The sequence below is a fragment of the Typha angustifolia genome, chromosome 15 (assembly GCF_048772165.1).
Source record: "Typha angustifolia cultivar Huaian chromosome 15, ASM4877216v1, whole genome shotgun sequence".
NCBI lineage: Eukaryota > Viridiplantae > Streptophyta > Magnoliopsida > Poales > Typhaceae > Typha > Typha angustifolia.
The window spans coordinates 23,512,909-23,539,911 of NC_133253.1; the positions used below are offsets into that span (position 1 = coordinate 23,512,909).

The 27,003-nt window shown below is 36.0% G+C and overlaps 3 protein-coding genes across 7 annotated transcripts; 1 reads left to right on the forward strand and 2 right to left on the reverse strand.

Moving 5' to 3' along the window:
- Window positions 1-103: 103 nt before the first annotated feature.
- Window positions 104-1,784, reverse strand: LOC140779649 (transcription termination factor MTERF6, chloroplastic/mitochondrial). Of its 3 annotated transcripts, none has more exons than XM_073124829.1 (2): window positions 1,659-1,784; window positions 104-1,226 (listed from the first exon to the last, which is right to left on the reverse strand). In XM_073124829.1, the coding sequence occupies exon 2, from the start codon at window positions 1,219-1,221 to the stop codon at window positions 229-231; it is 993 nt and encodes a 330-aa protein (XP_072980930.1). In that variant the 5' UTR covers window positions 1,222-1,226; window positions 1,659-1,784; the 3' UTR covers window positions 104-228. The 3 variants fall into 3 exon arrangements, with proteins under 3 accessions (XP_072980930.1, XP_072980931.1, XP_072980932.1); XM_073124830.1 differs by having other exon boundaries at window positions 104-1,600; window positions 1,659-1,722; XM_073124831.1 differs by having other exon boundaries at window positions 104-1,222; window positions 1,659-1,719.
- On the forward strand, window positions 1,772-7,670 carry LOC140779648 (uncharacterized). The gene is made up of 2 exons (XM_073124828.1): window positions 1,772-3,217; window positions 5,833-7,670. The coding sequence occupies exon 1, from the start codon at window positions 1,918-1,920 to the stop codon at window positions 3,199-3,201; it is 1,284 nt and encodes a 427-aa protein (XP_072980929.1). The 5' UTR covers window positions 1,772-1,917; the 3' UTR covers window positions 3,202-3,217; window positions 5,833-7,670.
- Window positions 7,299-26,815, reverse strand: LOC140779645 (phototropin-2-like). 3 transcript variants are annotated; one of them, XM_073124820.1, is made up of 24 exons: window positions 26,633-26,815; window positions 25,508-26,205; window positions 25,102-25,284; window positions 23,691-23,782; window positions 23,271-23,532; window positions 22,263-22,473; window positions 21,680-21,750; window positions 20,671-20,777; window positions 20,462-20,511; window positions 20,271-20,375; window positions 19,869-19,928; window positions 19,447-19,536; window positions 17,014-17,090; window positions 16,709-16,793; window positions 15,629-15,709; window positions 14,117-14,220; window positions 13,491-13,540; window positions 13,094-13,200; window positions 11,260-11,382; window positions 10,346-10,397; window positions 9,541-9,653; window positions 8,057-8,197; window positions 7,843-7,959; window positions 7,299-7,669 (listed from the first exon to the last, which is right to left on the reverse strand). In XM_073124820.1, the coding sequence occupies exons 2-23, from the start codon at window positions 26,020-26,022 to the stop codon at window positions 7,843-7,845; spliced, it is 2,796 nt and encodes a 931-aa protein (XP_072980921.1). In that variant the 5' UTR covers window positions 26,023-26,205; window positions 26,633-26,815; the 3' UTR covers window positions 7,299-7,669. The 3 variants fall into 3 exon arrangements, with proteins under 3 accessions (XP_072980921.1, XP_072980922.1, XP_072980923.1); XM_073124821.1 differs by having other exon boundaries at window positions 25,508-26,208; XM_073124822.1 differs by lacking the exon at window positions 26,633-26,815 and adding an exon at window positions 26,560-26,621.
- Between the last annotated feature and the right edge of the window lie 188 nt (window positions 26,816-27,003).

Sequence of the window (27,003 nt, forward strand, 5' to 3'; positions counted from 1 at the left end):
TCCTCAGAAGGGTTTTCAAACTTGCAACAATCATCTGGCCTAGCCATCACATTACCTTTTTAAGCATTGCATCATTCATCTAATAGTACTAATCGGAATGAGAGACAAACAACAAGTTACAAATGCCTGCCTAGAACAATATGGTTTTGAACAAGAGATTGAAATGCCGACTCTCTTCTACTAATGTCAAAATGCCGAACTTGAAAAAATGTTGACAATAAGAAAGAATCAGCAGTGACCTCCAACTAAGCCAAATTTGGTAATGAACTTCTTCTTGTTACAATTCAGCATCTCATTTAAACTACACTGTAGATTCTTCTGCTTCAGCACCTTTTGTCGAAACTCCAGGCTTTTCTTCAGACCATGATGAAAGAACTCTGGATAATCTGCTACCTCACTGATGCCTCTTCCCATTTCTTCCACCAGGAACTTGATTCTGGGCTCCAAGGAATTTTTTACACTCTTGATAAGAATGGGCGGATACCCAGCCACTAACCGCGTTACTTGGTCAGTGTTGAATCCACAATCCCTTAAGAATGCTAAATTGGGCTGCAAAATCTTGTTCACATCACGACATAGCACATCAGGGAAGTTAACAACCAACCTTTGCAGATCCATCTCACTCAAGCCTATCGATTTCAGGAACTCAGTTGTAGGTTGTAGCCGATTCTGGACGCTGTAGCCCATAATATAAGGGTTCTTTACCAGAATTTTACCTATCATTCCTTCCTTATTGAGACCTAAGCTTGCAAGGAAATCCACAGTATGAGAAAACTTGGTCTCAATGCTGTAACTGATGAGCCGAGGGTTGAGCAACAGCATCTTACCCAACTGCCTCTCTGAGATCCCCAATGCCTGGAAGAAAGCCAGTAGTGGGCATAGCTTCTCTTCTACACTATGAGAAAGAATGTGGGGAAATTTACTTATGGCCAAAGCCACTTCTCCAGGCTTCGTTCCAAGTGTTGCGAGGCAATGAACTGTGGGAACAATCTTCTCATCCAAGCCCAAAGCAAGTATTTTGGGGCACTTTGCGACGACACAGGGAAGCTTTCTCTCTTTAATCCCAATGCTCTTCAAGTAATTCCAATTCTCAGAGGCTCTGTTTCCTTCTACGCTCTGCAACCGCTTGCATTTTCTCAACATTTGCTGTATTCCCTCATCATCAAATCCCTTCTCGTTGAGGAACTCTTCAATGGTTTTCCTGTCTTCAATACTTCCCATACTTCCTAAGACAGTTTTGAGTCAAAATTGCAAAAGACAAATCATCAAACACAAGCACCACTATATTGGTATTGGTATTTTCACATGAAGCTCGTACAAATCAGCCCCAATATTCTTATAAACTACTCCCGCAAGGTAGCGAGAGACAATAAACATTACAACCCAACATAAATGAAAGGCTCAAGAATTCAAATCAGAGAAAGAGATAAGATTCCAACTGTTATTGACATGAATTTCTGAGGAGAAACATAACCCATATTCCCAAATTCCAGATTGAGGATAGAGATCATGCATAGGGACCAAAGCACGACAGCTCGGACAATTTATGCCAACAATTTATGGTGCCAAAATGACCAGAGGAGCACAAATTTGGCGTAACCTAACAAGAATGAGTGAATTATCCACAGAAATAGAGCAGAGAACTGGAGAGAAAATACCTTGTGGGAGAAGAATATCCAGTCTAAGCGAAGCTCCTGTTAATACTCACGAACAAAAAACTCCAGACGATAACAAATCGGAGGCCTTCCGGTCCTTATCCCCAGCAACTAAGGAAGGCACTGCCCCTGTTTTTCCCATTTTGCCCCCGGCTCTTATCGATATTTTCCGCTAACTGATACACCCCTCTTAAACCCTAACAGACACAGTCACAAACGAACACTCTCCCTCCCTCTCTCATTTGTGAAGAAGAACACAGCTATGCAGGTGAGATCGTCTAAGCTTCTCTTCTCAAGATTTTTGAGGCATCTCTCCTCCTTGCCAAGATCTTGGATCTTGGAGAGCCGGTCGAGCTCACTTCTCCCCTCCCGCTCTCTTCTTGCTTACACACCCGGAGCCCAACTCAGTACTACCCCTAATCGGCCCATGAGAGGCGATAGAAGAGCAAGACGAGACGATCCTTCGGAAGATGTCTACCTCCGGACGCTCAACTGCGGAGACGATGTTGGGGAAAGGAGGAAAGAAAGCTCCCAAGAAAGCCCTCCGGCCCGAACGCACGAAAGGCCATTGAGGGGAGATCGAAGGCCTCAACCGCCACGAGGAGCGGGGCAGATTGATGTCGAGGCGGGCGATTTCTTCCCTGAGCTCGAGGATGGAGATGAGATGCTGGGTCGAAGCCGTAGGTTTCCTCGGAATCGAACGCCCAATAGACCAACTGGAGGAGGACCAGATGACCTTTTCCGCGATGGAGATAACGACGAGGAATTTGAATCTTTACTTCAACAAGAATCACCTCCTCGTTTCTCCAACAAATCCAAGGCAGAGGAAAAGAAAGATTCTCTCAGCAAGGAGAAAGGTGTGGGTGGACTTGGGGAAACCCTCTTTGAAAAGTTGGACCTTGGAGATGGTAGTGGTGGTGGTGGTGACAAGATGAAAGAAACTTATCAGAAGCCCCTTTCTGCAATGCCCGAATCACCACCAGAAGATGCTGATGAAATTTTCAAGAAAATGAAGGAGACGGGGCTCATCCCTAATGCTGTTGCCATGCTAGATGGGCTCTGTAAAGATGGATTGATCCAGGAAGCCATGAAGCTCTTTGGATTGATGCGTGAGAAGGGAACGATCCCTGACGTCGTGATCTACACGGCTGTTGTGGAAGGGTTCTGCAAGGCTGCCAAGTTTGATGATGCAAAGAGGATTTTTAGGAAAATGCAGAAGAATGGTATTGTTCCGAATGCTTTTAGCTATTCAGTTCTGATACAGGGGTTGTGTAGAGGGGGGAAATTGGAAGATGCGGTTGAATTCTGCACAGAGATGTTTGAAGCAGGGCATTCACCAAATGCAGCAACTTACGTTGGCTTGGTTGATGGATTCTGCAAAGAGAAGGGGGTGGAGGAAGGTGAGAGGATTGTTAGAAATTTCCATGAGAGGGACTTTATTATTGATGAAAAGGCTGTTAAGGAGCACTTGGACAAGAAAGGTCCATTCTCACCCCTAGTTTGGGAGGCCATCTTTGGAAAAAAGGACTCTCATAGACCATTTTGATCTCATAACTTACATGGTGAGTACAGTTTTTGATCTATTTGCTTCCAATATCAAGATCAATTGGTTAATGCAATTTTGATCTTGTTTGTTTACATTTACATTTAAATTTGGATAGTTGTTTTAATATGAAAGGTAGCTTCTCGAAACTGTAATCAGAAGAATGTGCTAGATGTGTAAATTATCTTTTTGTGCTCATGAGTTCGTAGCCAGAAGTCATCATTCATATGAAATAGGGTGAAAGTTAAGTTAGACAATTCGAGAACTTCAAATGGAAAAATCTGAATGATCAGTTAAGATATTCCTTTTCTTATTTAAACTATATATCAGTTTACATATTGGAAAATGATGTCGCATGCTTTGCAATTGGATTAGAGAATTATTTAGCATATACTATGATGTACTATGGCTTCCTTTTCCTGTGTGTGTGCATGTGTAATGTGCATCGTGATGCGTTAGAAGTGAAATAGTTCTCACATATCATATCCTTATTTGTTGAAAAATATCACTTTCTTTGCATCAAGGAATGCCTTGCTGGTCTAGTGATGTGTTGGCACCCGGCAGGAGGCGTGTCAACGTCACTCCTTCATGCCGAGGCATGTTGACGTGTGTCGTTGCATGTGTTGCCCGTATCGCTCGATACAGTTAGAACACCAAGTAGCATGTCTTGAGTGCCTCATGATACCTATTTAGCTTACTCAAGGAGGCCCTTCTTTAAAGTCTCTTTGCTAATAGGCTTATTGTTCAAACCAAAAAGAAGAAAAGGAGAAAGGGAGATCTAGAAGATGAGGTTGATATAAGAATGGGATCTTTGAATCCTATCAAAAGATATGCTTATCTTATTTTCTCTTTCTAATTTCTTTGATTTAGAAACCAAATCTGATATTAAGCATTCTAAATTTAACAAAATAAAGTTAGACCTATCATTTGTAAGTGTCATTCTACATAATCTAACATTTTGTGCCAAATTTATATAAAATACCCTTCAAAACTAGTAAATGGAAATTATTTAATAACTATTTGATATTATGTGTTGAATTATATTTTTACTTGACTATTGGTATATTTAAGTATTTTACAACAATATCTAGGGATAAAATATTCTAACATAGGCTTTAATACATATTTTAGAACTTAAAATATGTATAAATAGCTTTAGAAACCTATTTGGAGATGTGCAAATGGCACAATTGGGGTGTGTCGATAGGATATCGACACGACATGTGCTATTGGCACACAATCCTTGCTTTGTGTCTTTGAAAATTGTATCATATGATCCTGTTAGACACTTCTTTTCCAATAAACTTATGGCTCTTTTAATAGCTAGGTGCGCCCATGGTAATGGGCTCGAAGAGAAGTATGCTTTTTTTTTTTCACTCTTGATAAAATGAGGCTGGATGAGAGAAAAGGATAAGTATCAGTGTTTTGAATGGCGTTTGAGGCGGCTGCCTTGTATTGCAGTTTTTGATTCAAATACAGATTGGACATGACTAACCCACCTCAAATTGGATCATTTTCTGTTTTTTGTTTTAGTTAAAAAAAAAAGAAAATTTCTGGATGCTGTTTTCGAACGCAATCGAAGAGTGTTCGAATGCCTGCACATCATTTGCACATACAAAGCACTATTTTTGGCCCTTTGAATGCGAACAAAGGGCATTCAAACGCCTGCATAGCGTTCACATATACAGAGCTTTGTTTTTTGTTGTTCGAATGCAGTTGAAGGGTGTTCGAACGTCTGTCAGTTAAGTTGTTTCATATTAAAGTTTATTGTTTCAGTGAAATAGTAGATACTTTGAGATCATTGATTATTGAAGCTTTTGTTTTGTATCTAGGCTAGAGCCAACCTTCTCCCTCCTCTATCCTCCCCTCGGTATTCGCCTTGAGTTTTCTTCTACTGCCGAGGTTAATTCTCCGCTTCTCCCTTCCCACTTTAGCAACTAGCTATACTAGGAAGCTCTTTTCTTTCTCCTTATCTTGTTCAAGATATTATTTCACTCACCATAGCCATCATCATCTTTCATAATTCTAACCCTAACCACATTACCAACTTCTATCATCCACGTCCATCTCACTATCTCCTGATCTTTGGTTATTAATTACCCCATATATTTTGATCCATCTACCCGATCGACGAGATTCCGATTGTGTTGTTGGATTCCTAACTTCCAGAGGAATAACATATCTTAATCTCAGATCATTTCAACAGTTAGATCGATCCTTACTACTTTCGAAAGTTTCGTATTTTGTTTGTCCAGAATAGCAACGCAGATCGAAAATCATTTTCCTTGAGGGCGATTGCAACACGTTGATAGGGTGCTTTTACAATCTAACATCTCAAGGTGAGACTTTGCTAGTCATGCTTTTCCTTCATTCCACTGTCCTTGATTCTTCCAAGCCTGTTCTTTCTCTTCTTCTTTCTTTTTGGCCACTTGAGGTTGTAATACAAGATTGACAAATTCATAGCACTGAAACCATCACATCCTATAGAAAATTTCTTGTAAACATCTTATGCTCATTATGCTTCTTTTAACATCCTATTGGCTCTTGTTGTGCATGTAGCTGACTACTTAATGTCCCAGGGTTTGGTATTGACCAATTGTTGTCTGTCATATTTGTTTTATTTTTTTTCTGCAGCCTTGTTAAAAAGAGTGCAGTCCTCAACTTGCACATTTTTACCATGCTACCGCCTCAAGGCCTAGCCTGTGACCGAAGCAATAGGATCAGAATGACCAAGTATGTGCTGACTGGAGGATAGTTATTTCTGGTGCTCTTAGTGTTTATGTAAAAGCAGCAAGCACTTGGTATATTTGTTCTGGTTTTTTCAGCTAAATATCTCGCATAGATAGCCATCTTTTCTTGCCTCCTTTTTTTGGATGCTAGATATGTATCTTTTTATTCTAATATATTTTGAACTATTTGCTGTTACTGCAAGAAGAGGCTATTTCTTGATAGTTGATGGGATGACCCAAAAAGGGAATGCTGCATGAGATCTTTAAACTTGCACTTCCTTTAATTGTTCCTTTTTTCTCTTTCTGTTAGTTTCTCTGGATGTCGTTGCATCTTCGAGTATCGTAATGCATCGAGGTTCACCAAGAACTCATTCTTTGGAAACTGACACTATGCATTATAAGTCCGTTTGGTTGGACATTGTAAGAGATCTCATGATTCACAGATTCGTCAAATTTCACCACCTGTTTGTTGCAACTACCCAAATATGACTTGACACCTAACCATCGATATTAGCTTTCTTCATAGGAGGTACTCATCGTGCACCATATTTCTTTTTCTTTTTTCCTGATTTTCTTTTAAAAATGCAAATAGGATTATCATTCGTGTTATGTGTAGCTGATAGGATCTCTGGTTGGGAGATTTGAAATGTTAGTATTAATAGCCAAGTTCTCTTATGGTTCCCTGGAAGCAATTATCTCCCCAGTGACATATGAGGGCTATTGATAGAAATGCCAATCGAAAAGGATCTTTTGATCTATCATTTGGCAAATTGAGTTTTCCTTTTGACAATCTTTTGGGTTGTTACCACTAGTATGACATTTATTGCAACTGGTTTAATAGCAATGAAAGCAGCAGACATTCTCAATCCGTTATTCTGCTCTGACATGTGGCTGAAAGCCTGAAACAAATGACAACTCAAATAAAGTTTGGTGGATATCAGATACCATTAGGTCTAGAGAGGCACAACTTGATGCGAATTTGGAGGATATCAAGTTAATTAGGTCTGGTTTTGGATATCTATTCTGCATTTACTGCTCCGGGTCATTATAGTTCTGATGCTTATGTTGGATATTTTTATCCTATACATGCTTCCTCCTGCTCCTACCCTATGAATCTAGAAAGATTCTCCAAGTTGGTTTTCTGAATTTTGGATGTTACAGGAGTGCTTTTGCTTGAACATAAGAGTCATCTAAACTTTATTGTGATCTGTTGGCTTAGCAAGTTGGCGTGTGCTAGTAAAATAATATTTTAAGAAATATTTCTTGAAGAAAGATGTTTTTTGCTCGGATACATTATGTGGGAAGTCTCTTTGTAACTTAAAATACCTGCAAAAGTAGAATATCCTTGTGAATACATTAGCTTCAAGTGGATTGAGTTCTCAACTAACCTTCAGCTGTTAGAATTTTATTGACTATATAAAAGTACAAAAAATATCTAACGTGGACTAACTCACAGAAATAAGCATTATTCTACTTGTTCTTTCTGGATATTTTTTCTTTCCAATGTGGCATGCAGAGTAGGAAATCTTAGATGCCTCAAGATGATGCTTCTATTATGTGTTGGTTGCATGCAGTTTGCCTCCGAAAGTACTGTCATAATATACATTGCTTTATTTCTGTACATCTTTACCTACTCATTTTCCTTGTTATGTTTATCCTGGTGGGACATCTGCAAAGGAGAATCTTTATGGGGCAAGGAAAGTATGCAATTGTGGTCCGAGTGTCCGACATGATAAAAAGACCTGCAAATCAAGTAATGATGAGAGAATTATGTATCATAAGCACATTCAATTGATGTCATCTTAGTTGAGATATTTGGAGAATTGTGTTCTTTTTCATTTCTCTTGTGAATGTTAAGAGGAAGAAGGGTTTTTCTTTTTTCTGCTTAGAGGTTTGCCTGGAAAATAGCTCTTACCTAAAAGTTTTCAAGATTCTGAGCGAGCATTTCCTCATCATTCCAATGTATATCCTTCACTTTTGAATCAGGTTCATCTCCGATTAGTTGAAGAGGAACATCTAGCTCAGGTGGAGTCTGCAAAAATTTGTAAGCACAATAGTGGTTGGATATTCTTAAACATAATTTCTTTTAAGAAGTCTTGACTCTTGAGACACCTGAATTTGAAATTTACCATGCAACGGATAAGTGGCCAGTTGATCTCAAAGAAGAAAGGATGTTGTTTGATTGCATTAGCACCCATCTTTGATCCTAAACGATTAGCAGGGTCTCTATGGAGCAATCCATGGATTAACTGCTTTGCTGCAAGGCTAACCTGGCAATATACTTGGAATCAGTCATAGGAATTCATGAAGGAATATTGCGTGGAGGAAAAAACCATTCCTTTTACTAATAAAAGTGGGGAACAGTCTACTAGTCTAACATTCCTTGGTTGAAACAAAAATTTTCTCTGCAGAATTTTGAAGTAATTTCTTCTTATAAGAAACAAGTTGATCTTATTTATGCGCATGCCAATTGGCTAACAGAAGATTAGACTGGCTTCTTTTGTGGTGGTTCTCTGGGCATAGGACAGGCTGATTGACCATGTACAAGATATGGCCTGTCAAGAGCAATCCTAAGTGCAGAATAAAGGTGATGTTATTATTGTTTTTCGCCGTAATTTCTGACGATTGAGGTGTCTTTGTAGTTCATATATTGATAAAAACTAACTAACTCTGCTAGGAATTACGTCCTGATAAGAGCTAGCGACCACGGTATGTCTCTTTGCACAAAATTCTAATCATTTGCCAGTCATCAGTTTAATTAGGGCCTACCTGGTGATGATATATCCAGTATCATAGGTATGTCAGCTTCATGGATTATGAGGATATGAGGTTGATTTGGTTGGGGGACCAACTAGGCAGCAGCAACTATATGAAGCAATTAGGGAGCCTTGAGACATAGGAATTTTTATTTTACTCACATAGTTATTTAGATAGGTTATATATAAAGACATAACTATATACACCAAATTTTGAGTCTAGGCAGGTGACTATAATTTTAAATTATTCTTGGAAGATAGAATCACATGTGCTTGATACACATAGATAGATGGGTATCAAGAAGAAACACCAGGAAATTCTATCAAGCCTAGGTCCCAACTTTTTGGTGTCCATGCATGAACCCTTTTCCTCCATCAGTCTCCATCTCTATCTATTTAAGAACATGTACCTAGATAGGTAGTAGATTTTACATAACTACATATTGATGCATCTTTACTTTTGTTGATTGTGATATGTAAGGATTGATTATTTTAGCATGTTCTTTACTAGAAATTGGATTTGTGAATTCCTAAAGAACCATCATATAAAGAAAGGGATCGAAGTATATCTTGACAGCTAACTTTTTTTTCCCTAAATCCTCTTGTAAAGAGGCCTGTCTGCCTGCCTAGCTTAGATGAGTGCCTATTACTTAGAGGTAACCACATTTGATGGGAAGAGTTTTCTTCTTGCCACTTTTTTTTGGGGGCAACCCTAAGCTAATAAGCTAAATTTAGTAAAAAGGCATAATGACCCAATTCAGACTTCTTGTATGTAATGTAGACAAGATTTGCTGAAAATAAAACTGACTAAGCATCAGCCACAATCAAAGTTTAATAGGATCACTGCAATTTCTTACTGGAATGCTGCTGGGAAATGTGAGTTCTTTGTGCATAATGTTGGAAAATGTCTTTTGTCTATTCTTTCCTCGGAAGGGTGTCCGACCATATAACATCTCATAAAGCAAAATTCCTGCATATTAGAAAAAAATTGGTGAAGGCTGGTATTTTGAAGGATAGGTTTGGTATTAGTAGGATTTACTCAGATATGGCAAGCCGAGCTGAAGGAATGATGACTTGTCTCTTTGGAGATGCATGCTACTTAGTTCTTTTTCTATATTTAAATGGAAATGCACATTCTTGTTCTTGGTGAAGAGCAATGGTTAGAAAGTTAACTTTGTAACTTGCTAAATAGAACAGGTTTAAGTACATGCACTTCAAATGTTCTAATAAGATTAGTCATTGTGCGTGCGATGTTGTCATACAAGTAATACTAGGAAGTTAGAGTAAAAGTTTTAGTTATGAACAAGTTGAGAAATGACAAAGTTTCTTCCTAGGAAAAATTATGTCTAGCAGTAAACATTGTGCATAATAACATTTTGCATTTCTGCATTTTACACCTTACATTATCTATTTGCCTGTTATGAGATCTATAAGTTTCATTTTATTCATCATAAAGAAAATCCTGGTTTAAGAGTTACCTAGCAATAAGAACTAATGTAAATATGGAACAAGACAAACATATTGTTCGTTCAAATGTGAAAAATATTAACTACTCTTTTTAGGAGTGATATGATGGCTCTAGGTTAGTTTAATTTATGGGCATTAAGTATTCAGCTTGCATGCTTAAAACTAATCAATGCTTCCATGTGTTGGTATTCTTACCAAGAGCCCACCAATCGATGGCGCAACTATGGCCCTCCCCAGTGATAATCTCCTGATACAAAGTGATGCAAGAAGATAAACACTACCTCAAAAAGGTGAGTATAAAGCTGGCATTTATTATAGCTAGTTACAACTGATACTAGCATAGGGGCATATACGTAGGCAATAGGATGCACATTTCAGTAAGAAAAGCCATGGTAAGATAATTAGCATAATGACAATCACTCCCAAGAATCAGTTATTGTACTTCATTATTTTAAAAAATCAATAAGGGAACAACTAAATTGAAGTCTTAATAGTTTGCACATTTTTCAAATGTTTTGAATAAGTATTGAAGTATGGGAAACATGAAAAATCTCTGGTTCATGGTTCCTTTGGCATGCCAAAGGTATTATTATTTAATAATGTTATGTAAGGTTTTTTTATTATTATTGATGAATCCATCCCTAGACTGTTTTGTGTGCTTACGATATTGCACAAGAAGAATGTTGTAGGTTGACTTTTGGTGAAGGCACCTGAGCATCATCTACCATATAAGATCTTGTTGACATTTTTATCTCACTTCAGCATCCAGGTGCGGTTATTACAGATGAGTACTCTTTTATTATTTTCTGCAATAGCAAATTATCATGTTAAGTACTTTTGAACACAAGCCCTTGGTGATTCTATTTTTCTGTCACTTTATTCTTCCGTTACCCATAGCTGTGATCAGAGATCACAGTTGACTGATAGTCAAGTTATGCTAAAAGTCTCTGCTTTCTTCCTAATGGACTACATTTAAGTTGTAGGTCTTTTTTGTTATCACGCCTCATGAATTATGCTACTTTGTAAATTTTTTGCATTCACTTGACATTCAGCAGATAACTGGAAACATGTAACAAACTAAAATACATGAGAAATGAGAAAGATCATACAGGAGCTATGTACTCTTCTGTTCCAACAAATGAATTTGATTGTGTACTAGGTTCTGCAACAAAGGTTGGGGGAAGATGATCTTTAGATCTTCTTTTCTTTGATGTTGATGCATGCTTTAGTACCTGCAAAATATTGAATGTTTTGATTGTTATACCAAATTATAGTTCAATATTTATATGAGAAAGTTTAGCTCATATGTTTAGTTGAAAACTTGAAATAGCAAGATGCTGTAGTATTTTGTGAAAATTGCGTCATACCAAAAAGAATATTATGTTATAGCTCTTTGTCATTTACATCTTTTATAAGTATTGCAGTATGATACTTCATTAACATATTGACCAGCTGAGGATAAAAAATACCAAATAAGTGCAGAAATGTCTGTGATAGTTTCTCTTTTTTTAATTCTAGATGATGTCATCATGGTGCATATTCACAGGTGGATTATTGCAAAAATCATTGCTCATATTTGTCAGGGAATAATTTAACTTTCTCCTCTTCCTAGATAAGTCCAAGCATATATATATATATATATATATATATAATGCATGAGAGAAGAATAAAGGTCAGCAACTCAATGAAGCATTTAGTTGTAATTAAGAACATAAAAGAATGTTGTAGAGACTAATAGCACGGAAGATATGACCAATATTATGTATGATAGGGAGAGGATACTCGAATTTGTTAGTGCCTTGAATAATGAACAGAAGAATGAAATAGGAAGTGTCATTGTTTAGACGTAATGTTACAATTTTGTAATTTCAATTACTTGCTTTAAGGATTAGACCATAATAAATAGACTTTTTTTTAGGGGGGTAATACACAGTAGGGTTATCAAAATAAACAAGTAGCTCGAGCTTTGCTTGGGCTAAGGTTTTGCTCGAAAGTAAATGAGCCGAGCCTCAACAGATTTTTCACAAGTTGGCTCTCTTAGGCTCAGCTTGATAAGTCTCAAAATTACTAGTATATTATACTAATTTATACTATGGATAATTCATAAATATTATCTCAAGATCTGATGGCTCATATCTCTTTCTAATTTGAAGTAAAAAAGCTTTATTTAATTCAAGCTTGACCGGGTTGAAAGAGGCTTGAATTGGTTTACTCAAGCTTGACTCAAGCTCGAAAGTAAATTAGCCGAGCTCGAGCAAATTTTTAGGCTCAAAATTAATTTCAATCTGAGTCTGAGCACACCTACTCACTCAGCTCATTTACACCCCTAATATACAGTAATAGATAATACAGAGAGGTTGTACATCATAATGGATCTTTAAACAGCAGAGTTAATAGTTATATACTTAAGAGAACACAAGAGAAAAGTTTCCTAAATTAGATGGTAGAATTTAAAAGAAGTAAAACAATTTCTATTTAAATAATGAAACAAGAGAAATAAAATTTACAGGAACAAGCCAATACAATATAAGGTACGATGTTCAGTTGTAAATCTTTAGGTAGATTTAATAGATCATTGAGCTTTGCTATTCAAATTGTATAGTGTTCAAGATCTTTTCTGTGAAGTGCTCAATTTTGTCGTCTATTTGAAGAGGAACAAATGTTCCTGAAACTTCTCTTAGTATATTTTATTCACATTCTCAAATTAGTTTGCAGTTGTGGAAACATTGTTCTTTTGCATTCAATAGAACTCATAGTCAATCTGACAGCAGTGATCTGGTTCATAAAACATTTGATGATAATAACAGTTTCACATTTATCCAGGCACCTGATGATAACCAGGCTAGGAGAATTTCAGTTCTCTTTGACAAATCACATAACTGGAAAGGAAAGACAACAGAAAGTACAGTAATGGCAGCTTTCATTATGGAATAGGAGACTTACTTGAGGTTTACAAGATGTCAAGAATGACAGATCAAAGTCACTCAACACGACATGCCCATCCTTTTGGAGTAGGATATTCTCTGGTTTCAGATCACGATATATAATTCCTATGTTGAAAAAGATGTAAATACTGTAAGATCTATCATTTTCACACGAAAAAATACCAGATAAAATGCATGTGCAAAACAACGAGAAAAGATGACAAATATGCAATGGAGCAGCAAAACAGAGATCCATGATTTACTACTTTAAAACAAAAAACCTTGAAAAGCTTTTGATTGGAAAAGGAAGTAATGATTTGTCAATGGTTATATGTTAGTAAAATATGTAATAAAGGACTGGTAAAAGTAAATCTATGTAAAAATCTACTGCCTGCATACTTGAGTCAATGAACTACCTAGACAATGAAGATATTCGAGACCAATCAGAACCTCTGCTGCATAGAACCTGCAAAAGTTTTAAGGTAATTATGAGTTTGAGAAACAATAATGACAAAAAAGCTGCAAAATATCAAGCAATACCAACGGAAAACCCTTTTGATGTGCTCGTTGATTTGAAAATATTTATTTAATTAAAATTCATGGGAATTTTTTTAGGGTTTAATATTAGGTATTTAAGTGCAGAATAATTATTTGTACAGATAAGGCATAAAGCTAGTTTTGCAAAATTAACACAGGTTATGTAAGTCTTAGAATTACTATTCGTCATCTATCATCCACACACCTTTAAAAATGTTCAGCAATGTTTGAATCCTTTTAAAATTAAAAGGAAGCATTTTCTATCCAATTAATTGATGGCTTTAATTGTTATCCTTTTTTAGACCTTATGGATGTTAGAGAATTGTATGTGAACTAGTTTCTCAATGATTCTTGAAAAAGTTGTGTAAATATCTCCCTGTGCCATTGCATTGTAAGCAGTTACAAATTCTGATGGGAAGTTGTAAAAGACACAAATTTGGATTGTCTGTGAAGAAATTTGTTATGGTAATAAATTGGAATAAAGTCAAGCACTTCCTTCTTGTACCTAGCAGCTTCTTCTTTGAAAATCTTCATTGGTTGTCGGTCAAGCAATGCAAACAGCTCTCCTCCAGGGCAAAAGTCTGTTATGAGACAAATGTGTGTTTTGGTCTGAAGAATAGAGGATAATCAGTGAATTTCACTCCATTAAGAAGCATAATGATAACTAGGGCATATGTTATATGAACACAGGCCCATATAATTTGCAATGCAAATGTACTAGAACATTAATTGTTTGATTGTCTGATATATGACTACTACTTTAGAAATGAACAGTTGTATGACTCAAAAAATGGAATATGCAAAAGGGAAAAGACTATTTATTTTTCCAGTAGCAGCTGACACTTATTTAAACTATACTCAGGATTATGAAGTATCATGTATTACTTAAGCATCCCTGTAAGATAAGGATATCAACTGCCACTTTTGAATAGAGAGAGTAAAACAACATGTCTCCGGTCCGCTTTGACCAATCAATCATCATTTAATTAGTATCATATGTTTTCTCTTCCAAACATTTTATTTTTTTTCTTTTACTCGTATTGGTAGAATTATATATTATTCCATACCAAATTAATGACCTTCTGATCTCTATCTATGTATGCTCTGAGAAGAATGTCTAATAGGTAGTAGTTGGACAAACCATTCAGAGACCACTTCTGTCCACGACAGTTGAGCTTTTCAAAGGCAGAAATGAATAAACAAAAGAAGATGGCTTCAAAAGAAACATATAATCTAATACCAAGTCTGACGAAGCAAACAATAAGTGAAACAATGAGTAAAATTTGAAAAGTTTGCTGAACAATTCTATAGTAAATCATATTCTAGTAATGTGAATTATTACACAATCGTAGACATGATTGCCTTAATAATTAATTTCGATTAGGTAATATGTAATATAGGCATATGATATACGATTGAAACTACATTTTGCATACTTTTAACATGTATAATTCAAACAAAACATTGGCTACATGAGCCCTCAAATATTCAAATTTGAAGCAACAAGTTTTTTGCATATGTATTGACTGCTTATTCTGGCTATTTGCACCATGGAGTATTACAGCAATGATATGTCTTGAAAATTTATATTACTTCTGTTCTCTGGTGTGTACAGCAAGGATATGTCTTGAAAATTCTAGCTCGAGGCAGGAATGATACAATTGTAGATATCTTTGTTGACTATAGCACACTTCTAGGTGTTAACATAGAATAGGACAATATAGTGCCATGACCACTGTGGCAACTAACACGATGTAAATGCAAAACAAGATCTTTACACAGATCAGATTTTATGATCTTGACAGAGATTGAAAATGTCAATGAAATTTGGATTGACTCTTATATGTTTAATTCTTTGCCTTTTCTCACAAGATAAAAACATTTCAAACTTGATTATCAGATAAGAATTGTATGGTGGTTTTCTGTACCATGATTCAAAAGGAAGTTGTAGACAGCAGTTGTCACATATAGGAGGCATCTTGCAAAAAAAGAAGTTACTAAAGGTAGAAGAGTAAACCTGAAATGAAGCGTACAAAGTTGGAAGAAAAGGATGATCCAACAGTGAATATATCTCCCGCTCAACACATGCTCGATGAACCTGCAAGAGCATACAGAGGTGGTGAACTAACTGTTAGTCACTGAGCTGGCTATCTAAAAGCTGCTCTGACTTGCTCAGTTTGCAAGAACATATGCAACCAAAAGACTGTATTTTATGAATAAGCTGCATATTACACTCCCTTTTACTCAATAACTGGTGTGAGTAGTCAAGTAAACTAAATTATTGCACTAGTTTCATTTTTATACTATGCCCACGTGGTAATTAACATAAGATATGGTTCTTTTTGAGAATAGAATGACAACTCTCACAATCATAACCATGTGATATTTCAGGAAGCTAAGGTCATATTATTTATAGGAAGCCTTTCTTCTAGGCTTTTAGCTATCATATTGGTGTTGTGAGCTTGTTAGCAGCTAAAGTAGTATATGATTATTATTTTTTAATGATTGATGGCTAACAAATCCCCTTAAGCGTGATTTAGTTGTACTTCAGTGAGGGTCTGAATATAATGTAGTACTGACAATACTAGATAAGAAAGTTACACTTGTCAATCTCATTAATGTTTTGGTTGTTTCCCTGAGCAACACACACACACACACATATTATGGACTCAAGGTGTACTTTCATGAGTTAAAAGTTCCTCTAACTGCTGAAGTGATTCTACTAGGTCAACTGCATCATATGTGGTCTAAGGCCTGCTAAGTATAGTCCCATTCCATACTTTTGTCTATTTATGTAAGTAGTTGCCCCAATGTATACATGTCAATAACATGCATCCAGCTACCTAAAGCACAACTGCATCATTTGTGGCCTTAGGTCCGCTATGTATAGTTCCATTCCATACTTTTGTCTATTTATGTAAGTAGTTGCCCCAATGTATACATGTCAAAAGCATGTGAACTATAGCTTAATATGCATTACCTAGATTAAATGTGTAATACTCCTTATAGTGAAAAGCTAGGTTGTATCAGGAAGAGCACATTATAGGGAAAAGGTAATAGAATAATTAAGCATCTGATGTATCAATTGAAAGGGGACCTTGTTTCGGTTCAACATCACTGATTTGTCCATTGCCTTCATTGCATATAGTTCACCAGTGCCTTTTAACTCCACCAAGTGTACACTGCAGAAGACATCAAATTGCCCTATCAAAATCTTTTATGATTATTTCTAGGACTAAAAGATATGTTCTCTCTTTGGTGAGGAAAGAAAATCACACTAGTTGTTAATTTGTTCTCTTGTTATAAAAGTATGTGCCTTAACATATGGGCATCAATGTCTGAAAGCATTAATATTTTGGCCAGGGCGTCAATGTCTCACAAGGAATTAGAATTTGCGTATACCTGCCAGTATCACCAGAACCCAAAGGTCTTACAGGTATGAAGTGCTCCAAGCCAATCTCTCCCCCTTTTTTGGTAATCTGCATAACATAAAGGAGAATAAATTTTGCTATTCAACTAAATCAGAAGATGAGCGTTTAAGAATACAAATACAGAATTGGTGGTAAGTTAGGAATATATCTAAGATAGTGAGGATCTTAAAATTCACAACTTGACGTCCGTTCTGCAACATATTGAAGATAACCCTCTCATGAATTGAAAGTGAACTAGAAAAGTCTCACATATTGCACCCTTCCAATCCTTCATACTATTTTGTTTAGAATGAATAGGGATAGTCATTTTGATCCATGTTGGTCAACGGGAATTTGCTGAATTAATTGAAATATGGAAGCTATCAGTGTCTGTGAATTGTGATAGTTTCTTTAGCATCAATTAATGTGCATGATTTTTTTGTTAGATATTTATGCCTCTATCAATAGATACCTACTCTGTCAAATTTGTTAAGAATTAGGTGACAACTGAAGTTTAAGACTTTTCTAGATTGGCTCTCCTCATGGTGAAACATACTAGTGTTTTCCAATTTTTGAGATACATGGGCAACATAAAAGGAAGAAATTAAGTGATCTGGGTTTTGAAAGCTAAGATTGGTGAGCTATTGCTTACTTAGGATATCAGCTTCCATGTCAATTTTTGTCATACTTGAAAGATAGATATCACATATTGCATCTATTCTATCTCATAACACTATTTAGTCTCTCCATATTGCATTATTGCATGCCAAATTTCTTGCTCAGCTGCATCTCAACAAGTTAAGGTGATACACTGATACTAATGAAAATAAGTGGAAGAATATTACTGTGAGTTGGTCTTGATATGTCCAACTAAGATCACATAGTTTATAATAAGGAAAGATATAATTGAGAAAAACAGTGAGAAATGGTTTGTAATCCTCAGATTTGTAGAGGATTTTGTCCATGATAAAGGAGAATGGGTGGAAAATTATTCATATAATAAATTAAGATAGTTAACACCAAGAGTTCACTGTTGTTTTCATTCAACTTGGTCAAATTTAGCTGACATTGGCCATTCCTCAAAGAGTTGTACATCCTAATAAGAGGTTATAATTTATTGTTTTAATTTTATTAAAGATGTTTTTATTGGTCAACATTAATACCTAGTCTCTCACGGTATCTATGACGCATAGACACGGATGCACTGGTACAACAAATCTTGAAAAATAAGAATACGACATGCTTATGATATATAACTCATATTTATATATATTAATGAACTTGTGTTATCTATTTTCTTAATTGAAGAATTAAATATTATTGCTGTGTATGATATTTTACATAGAGAGATCTCCAATTTATCCATTAAAAGAACTATCATTCATAACAAAGAAATACTATATTACGTAGTATATACTATCTACAATGTAAGATAAATAATAAAATTCAATCTATAAAGCAAAATAAATTGATCAGTATAACATGATTTCCTGATATAAATTATTGAGAAATTTGCATATAACATTTTGTATTTTAACAAAATTATAATTTACACCCTATATCTTCACTATTGGCAAATCGAGATCTACGATTTAACGAATATATGCAGAAAATATTCTGGGTTAAATTTAAACTAACACCATTTGAGCGGATGAGAATATTCTGTCAAATTAATTTCTTTTAAATAACTAAAATACCATTAGTATAGGTTGAGTAAGCATAACTTAGTTGAAGATACTTTTGTAATATTTCTAGTATGGTTAACTTAATATAGAAGTTTGGTTAAGTTTAACTAATAAATCTAGCGACAAGTGTTTTCTACACATATTCGCCAATCATAGGACTCGATTTGCAAATTATAAAAATATAGGGTTCGAATTGTTATTTAATTTTAAGGCAGGGTGTCATATGTAAATTTTCCTAAATTATCATATCATAAAAAGACAAACCCAATTTTTCTGGTTTTCACACAGAAACTTTCTAGATTCGATAAGAAATGAAATGTAATATTTTCTTTTGATTTAGCTTATATTAATAGGAATCTCGTAAGTATTCAATAAGTATCCACAACATTCATTTTATTTTTGAAATTTTGAATATTTTAAGAAAATATCAGATACATTTCCGAAAGTATCTGATGTGTATCATTTTTGATATAGAATCCGAGAAGAATATGAAAATATCTGTGTTTCCTATCACGTATAATATATATAATACATGTAGATGTTGATTTTACTATTTTAAATGAATTAACTAAAGATATTGAGACTGCATTATTGGTCGAGCCCTAAGATTTACTAGGTTTGAAGCAAAATAATCTCCAATCAATAAGTATTAGCAGCAGAAATGCAATGGGCAGCATATCATTCATGGTTCCTGACTGCCTGCCTGTGCTGTGGAACCCAAGAAATTATACATGGCATACCTGCTTTATAGCTAGCCAAGAAGAATTATTCTTCTTGTGAGGCTTGGGAAATACAGGTTTAGAATGAGTTGCCCACAAGTCCTCTGGTCCCTGAATAACAAAGTACTAGTGAGATGTACTCATGTAGCATAAAAACACTAGATAAATGGCAAGTTGTCAGGAATGATATGTAGTCAGTAGATAAATTTTTCTTCCTGCATTTTGAAGTTTTGACATAAAAGATTCTCAATTAAAATGTGGTCATCAATAATCAGATAGTTTAGTTCTTCCTTGAAAGGAAGTTGGGGTACTTTAATATAACAGAAAACCTTTGGTTTTCAAAAAAAGGGATGTAATCGCTAGTCAGAATTTACAGTAGAACAAAAGGTTATCATTTATTCACTTAATCCTAACACTCAACAATAAAAAGAAATGTACCTTACCAAATTGGCATCAGGAAGCTCTCTGACAGCTTCATCAACATCCTCAGCTGTAGCTTTAACCTGGTAAGGAGCCACCAAGGTAATTACATTGAAAAAGAGGTTGTTGCTCTTTTCTAAAATTAAAGCAGTTTCTGAAGGAATATAAAGTTGAGAATGACAATCTTGGTTTCGCATGCTGATGGACATTATTAAGACATCATGCTGATGGCCAAGAGCATTATAATACCTATTAACAGTCAGTTGATGGACATGATGAAGATATTTGATAGTAGATGATTATTGTATTAAAGGCCCAAGGTCAATAATTGGTCATACAGGCTAGAATACTGTGATTCGAGGTTTCATTCAGCATCATGCATCAACTGACCAGCATCTGCAGAATTAACGGCAGTAAACATTTACCACTTTGACACTCTTCATCTCCGACCTTTCTGATAGGCGATTCCTTAGGGGTTCAACATGATCGCTCCCATCCAGTTGCACACCAATGAAGTATTGAAGCTCCCCCTAACAACATAAAGAGCAGTGATAAAAATTAATAGGGCTTAGTATAGATAAGAATAGTAAAAACAAATTAGAATCTTGTTAGCTACCTTTTGGTCACGCATAGGTTGCAAGTGGAATAAGTTCCAGAATTTCTTTCCTGGGTCAAATGGGCAAAAGTGGTAAACCCAATTATTTCAGCGAATTGTTGAGTGATAACAACACAAATAAGTGAATAACTACTTTGAAGGAAATCAAGTTTGATGCCCAATACTGTAGCTTAAGATTTTTGGATGAAGTACTGTAGATGCAAACTTACCTGTCTTTGTATAGTTAATTAGCTGAACAGTTATTTCCTTTTGTTCTCTTATAGCATCTCTTATCTTTTCAACAGTACCTTGATCTGTTTCAGGTCCTTGAAGAAATCTGGAGTCCAAAAGATGTTATGTTGGAGTGTATCTGACATCTCATATATCAAACAAGAAGAGAATGGAAGTACTAGTAGTTCTGTATTAGGTACAAGAGAAGAATCTCAGGTGGCATCACCTAACCTGGTAAGCTGATATTGTTGATAAAGATGACAACATTAAATATCATGATTTACTGTGACACTATTCTCCAGTGAAGAATTCATACTTTCTCTAATCAGAGAGCTAGAGATGCCGAAAGGGTGTCCAACTTGTAACATGACTTAGATAACAAGTATTTCATTGACAGATGAGGAGACAGAAGGTGATGCTCTCACTGGACTCTTGAAATGTTGCTATTAGTTACAGCATTTCAATTACTTACTGTGGACATTTGTTCCTTTTATAATAAATCTCCTTAGGGATGCAAATTGGACAATTGTTTGCATAAATCTATACTGATTAGTCCAGCATCATATTTTAATTGTGACAGAGAGAAGGACAATCTAATTTGTTCTCCTTGTAATGAATCACATCTATTACAACATTTTTAGCAATGGTTTTAATTTCCCTTCATGCAATATCACAAAGCTTTCATATTTCTGAACTTATGGAGTCATGGTTATATTGCTTAGTGGATAATGTACTATCAACTTATGCAAGATGACTTCCGCATACTTTTGATCATAGGAAATCTAGCTCAAAGGTCCAACAAAGAGCCAAACAATCATAAATATATGGATAGAATTTCAGTCCGATCGATATTCTTTTTGGCACAGTTTCAGAGTCTAAAAATATACTTCTAATCATAGATATACTGTAAGAAGTATTCATTGTACTGATGTCCAAGCAAATCAAGGATGGTTAGATCCAAAATTCTAGCCAATAGTTTATTCCAAGGGTAGTGGTTATATTTCATACCGGCAGTTTCTTCCTAAAATTTCTTCTCGTGTGTACTCCGTCAGCTCAAGAAAACTGTCAGAGGCAAATATCTGCAGAATATTGAACAAAACATATTTAGTTCCTCCAGCCTGCATCTAGCAAATAGGAAAGAATCTTTTTTACCCCTTCTCTGTTTGCATCAAAGTCTAAGGTAGCTCATGCTGTGAACATATGCTCCTTGTAAGGCTGGTAATTCTTATACTGTGATCGAAAGTTATAAAGTAAAGAGTACGTATGGTCTTGATTCGGTTTTACACACTTATATCAGAGAAACATGGTTCCATTTCAATCACGTGAACAAGCCTAAACAATTTGGAGCATTTAGCATACTTTATTAAAGCCTATCTACAGAAATTATCTGATGTATGTAATTTTGCTTTTAAATGATGCATTCAGTTGATAAAATATTGTAGTAGATGAACTTAATTTTATCAAAGACGTGTATATAAATGCAAGCATGTATCTCATTAATGTCTACAATATATCAACGAATCTATTTAACCGTCTCCATGTCTCAAGCAATCCAGAAAAGAGGGGAGAAAAGATTACGATTACAACTTACTATTGGGTTATCAGGAAGTCTTGGATCAGTTATTACGAAGTTCTTTTCAATGCGCTCCAATGTTGTAGCTAAATCAATTGCTTGTCTTATATCCTTTTCTCTTTCCACATGACCCCAGCTTTCTGTTCGCTGTACCTCTTTGGTCATTAAGATCTCCGGCTCGACAATGGATACATGACTTTCTACAGAACTCCGCTTTCTTCCTTTGAACCTGCCAATTAGTTGAGTGTATAATGACAGATGTGGTCTATCTTTTTGAGAACTAGAAGATACTGACTTCCGCAATTGCAGTTCCATTTGATAGAAACAATGAACATTTGGTAGCAACATGGAATATTCAGGAGGGACGAGGGAGAATCTTTATGATAAATTACAAAATGAAAACAGAAGAATATGAAGGCAAATAAGAAATTTTGCTTCTTTAGCCTCATAAAGATATATGATATATTTATATATGAGATACTCTTCTCTCCGTTAGGATCTTGTACTGTGTTCTTCTATGTAGATATAAAGGCAAAGGGTCAAACAGAACATTGCAGCTCTCACATTATTTATTGCTTTCTTGTAACTAGAAATGAGCAGCATCTAGTGAGGAGGTTTCAGAATTTTATTTTGTTTGATTTAATTGTTGCAATTTAGTTCTCCATAGTAAAAGAATAAGTAGATCAATTTTTTTGGTATCTAAATGTCCATTGGTTACACATTGACGGAAATGACTGTTTCCATGTTTGAATAGAGACTTAGAAACTATTGCTATGTGTGAATGGTCCAGAAATCTTTGTGGAATGAAATTCTCAAAACTATCAATATACATAAATACACAGAGAGCATTTGAAATTTACTTTGATCCCCACGGTCGAATTGGCTAAGAGCTGTTATTACTGAATGAATTAATGAATTTGCTCAGTTTTGTGACTGTCATTTTGAAAGAGCAAGGAACAAATGCGTAACAGTATAAGAATATCTTTTTCCTCTAGTGTCATGAATTTGAAGAAGTATCTAACTTACCCTATTAAGGAAGAGCGACCTGATTTCCTGATGCTCGTTCTTGATGACTCATTTTTGACATCCCAAAGAGGAGTTAGTCTGCCTGCTGACTTAAAAAATGTCACATCATCAGGGGTTTGAAGGGGAGAGCTAATGGAGAATTTCTCTTGCTCGCTGATTTTCATGGGGACCTCCTGTTGTGCAGCATGTGAGTGAGAATGAGGATGCTTCACAGTCTGGACTACCTCTGTTATAGAAGACAAAGCTTTCTCCTTTTGCCGTTCTGGTAAGAAAAAGTAGTAGAGATTAGACAGTATACTGCAAGATGTGTATGTATGTATGTATGTCTGGTTGGTGTGCATGCACATTTTTGTCTGTGTATGTATGCATGCGTCGTGTAGGTGTGTGCATGTTGCGGGTGTGTAGAGTAGGCTTAGTCACCATCATAACGGATCAGAGACACTGGCAGGGTGTTTGGTCGCAGTGTTTTATCACTTAGGCCTTCCGTGTATTTGCTGACCTCAACCTGCATTCTGAACATAACAGCAAGGAAGTTAAATGTGTATAGACTCTAGATGGTGAAGAGAAGCATAATGTGAGTATGTCCTGTGCTTAACTTGCAGCAAATTATATTGGTAACTTCAGAAAAATGAAAACCAAAGATAGCATATGGAATCTAGTAAATGACGAGAAAATTATAACCAAATTTCTGTTAGTGATGTGCCTGTGCAAAAGATAAATACATCAGCATAATTCACAAAATAAAAATGAAAAACTGGGAGTTGAGATCACAATATCAACAAGAAAAACTGGGATTTTTTAGCTGGTCTGGTGTCATTGACAAGATCAAAAAGAAAAGGCGGCCTATTTCAAACAGTCTAGTCTAGATCTCTGCTAGAGAATATTTGTGGTTGATCATGTACCTTCAACCAATACTAATTTTCACATCAATTGATGTCTACTTCATTAATCATGATATAACGTCATCTAACGTAACAAAGATTAGTGTTTCTACTATAATATTAGCCATTCTTGCTTCACATCAGCTCTTCTATTTCCATATTTACCTTGATCTGAATTTGTTATGGATAAGACTTGCTCTTCCATGTCATGAACAACCAAATAATAATATCAGCAGTCCTGTCTCAGAAATCCAATAGTAGGGTCTTGCAAAATCTCTTTCAAACTTCCTAGCACTGAATTCATAGTTTCATAACAGCTTATTCAACAAGACAAGCTACATTCCTGTCCAAGCAATTTGTTGTTGACAGGATTACCTACCAAGTTACAGTTGACATCTTATTTAGTTGAAACTATATTATCACACTAACTTCAGATTTGTGTTAATTCTTCTGAAACTAAACATATCATAGTGAAATATTTCCTTTCAGGAAAATTGGATGAACATTCATCACCACAATGGATGAATACTGAAACAGATCTCCAGCGATCACATGCAGTATTTGGAGACTCGAAAGAAATCCTCTAAAGATGAGGTAACTGATCTTTTCAATTTCTTCTAAGAAGTTCAGTAATGTGCGCCTTCATAACTCTGTATAGATTCTAGAGACTGAAATATTGCATGGTATGCCAAATTAGGCTCCCGTGTTTTGTTTTCCATTTTATGGTGTCCCAGTAAAGACATAGATTGCTGCTGAGGGAAAATTGAACTCCAACCTTCCAGCAGCAAATGGCGCCTCAATCATTGGGATACCAGTGGAAAGACCAAATTATGCTCCCAGGCACTCAATCCAAATGAAATGATTTTTGCAGGCTTAAAGTTGCACTGCATTTTCTATAGGATGTATCATGAGAAAACCAAGACTGCACTATTAAGAAGGAAATGTCTCACCCGATGAATTTAATAACTTTCCCACTGTCATCCCTTATTGGTGTTACTGTGAGAAGATTCCAGAAAGGGGTCCCATCTTTCTTGTAATTCAAGAGCCTTCCGCAGTAGCTTTTCCCGTTTCGAACAGCTTCTCTTATTTTTGCAACTTCCAACTTATCTGTCTCTGGTCCTTGCAGAAAGCGGCTGCAATAAAAAAAAAGAAATCAGAGTTTTGATCAATGTCTACAGCGCAAGGTCTGCTGCAGGTCGTCATGAAATTGAGAATCTAACGCCTCTCTCTGCCTGAGAGGTTGGTAAGATTTCAAACATATATGGGTAGAAATTGCAGAGGGTAATTGATTTATCTCTAAGCTCAACTGCAAGAAAGTAATTGGTGGCAGTAGATGTTAGCAAATTAGAACCGCACCAATTTTTTCCGATGATTTCTTTCGGTGAGTAGCCTGTCATACTGAAAAATCCAGCACTAGCATACATTATAGGGCAATCAGGTCTGCTTGCATCTGACACAACAAACGTCTGCTGAAGAGTGGATAATGCATCCTTTAGTTCTTGAGAGACCCTAGGCAAGCTCGAGTCTTGAGAAAAACTTGACTCATTTGAAGTCCTTTCCATGGAGGACCTATCTCCAGTATCTGATGACCTCAAGCCAACTTTCTGGATACTCGGACTTCCATTCTCTGATCTTAATACTGCTCCCACTTCTGCATCCCTCTGATTCACCACTCTCAACTGGTTGCTTCCACGATCAACTGATTCCTCAACTATCTCACTGCGGTTCAGGCGTGTTTCAGAATCCTTGGTCGGAAATGCCATCCACGTCTCAGTAGCTTCTGTCTCGGGTAGCGTTGCCGGTGCACTTCTGGATCTTGATGAAGAGTTCTCCTGATCATCTTGTTCCAATTTTAACGAGCTTGGTAGCATCTTCTTCTTTCAATTACTGATACCCTAAATTAATCTCTGGAACTGAAGTTTCTTCGCTAAGATTATTCACCTGGCTGCTGCAACTCAAGTAGCAGGAGCTATATAGAAGATAGTCCTGAGCGAGACCGACAGCAATGACCATTAAACTTGCACAACTGACTTGCAAGTTGGAGTGGAGATCTCCTGCTGGAAAAAAGAAACGGTCAAATTGCAAAGAAAAGGTATGGAGAAAATTTTGTCATGGGCTATATAATTTCTTCTGATAAGAGATAATAATAACATATAATTCGTCGAAATAGAAAATTCCGTTTGTTTAAGAACTCTCATCTCTCTGGTCGAGTACTATAATATTCAAAAAGAGTTAAAGAGACGCGATGCGGATATCTGGAGATCACAGAATTTGGGAATTGTGGTACTGGCTGGACCTCTAAAAAGAGTTGGAGACTGTAATGTCCGTTTAATGGGGGCCAAATAAAAAGAAATAACTAACTAACTAACTAAAATTATTTATGGAGAAGTAGGGACCGTTATTTTTACATGGAAGAATACTTTCTCCAATCTCTCGTGAAGAAGTCAGTGTAGAGAAGAAGAATGGAGAGAAATGGAATACCTTCTTCCTCTCTTCAGTCATCAGATGAATTAAGAACAAATTAAGCAAGCAGAAAAGAACGGAACAGAGCCCCAGCAACAGGAAAGCGATAACGCCTCAACCACCTCCTGCACACCCCAAAAACTAGGCCGAATCTGGGGGGGGGGCATCGGTTGTAGCCTATCAGCTCTTACCAAAGGTTTTCCTAGTACGATTTTTTTTCCGATTTATTTATTTATTGTCGGATAAGAAAGATGATAAGGGTTTATGTATCGGGGTAGGGGTAGGGAGGGAAATGTGAGAAATTATAAGGATAGATAAGAAAGGGGGTATAAGTATAATGATAGAAGGTTTAAAGCATGAATAATTAATCACCACATGTTGGAGTTGTC

What these genes read in the sequence shown, in the direction of transcription:
- LOC140779649 (XM_073124829.1), bottom strand. Translation starts at nt 1,221, where the DNA reads ATGGGAAGTATTGAAGACAGGAAAACCATTGAAGAGTTCCTCAACGAG.
- LOC140779648 (XM_073124828.1), top strand. Translation starts at nt 1,918, where the DNA reads ATGCAGGTGAGATCGTCTAAGCTTCTCTTCTCAAGATTTTTGAGGCAT.
- LOC140779645 (XM_073124820.1), bottom strand. Translation starts at nt 26,022, where the DNA reads ATGCTACCAAGCTCGTTAAAATTGGAACAAGATGATCAGGAGAACTCT. An exon ending in CTTGGCTAGCTATAAAGCAG is followed by an intron (nt 17,091 to 19,446) that starts GTATGCCATGTA and finishes TATGTTATGCAG; the next exon opens with ATTACCAAAAAAGGGGGAGA. An exon ending in GGTTCTGGTGATACTGGCAG is followed by an intron (nt 16,794 to 17,013) that starts GTATACGCAAAT and finishes TGTCTTCTGCAG; the next exon opens with TGTACACTTGGTGGAGTTAA.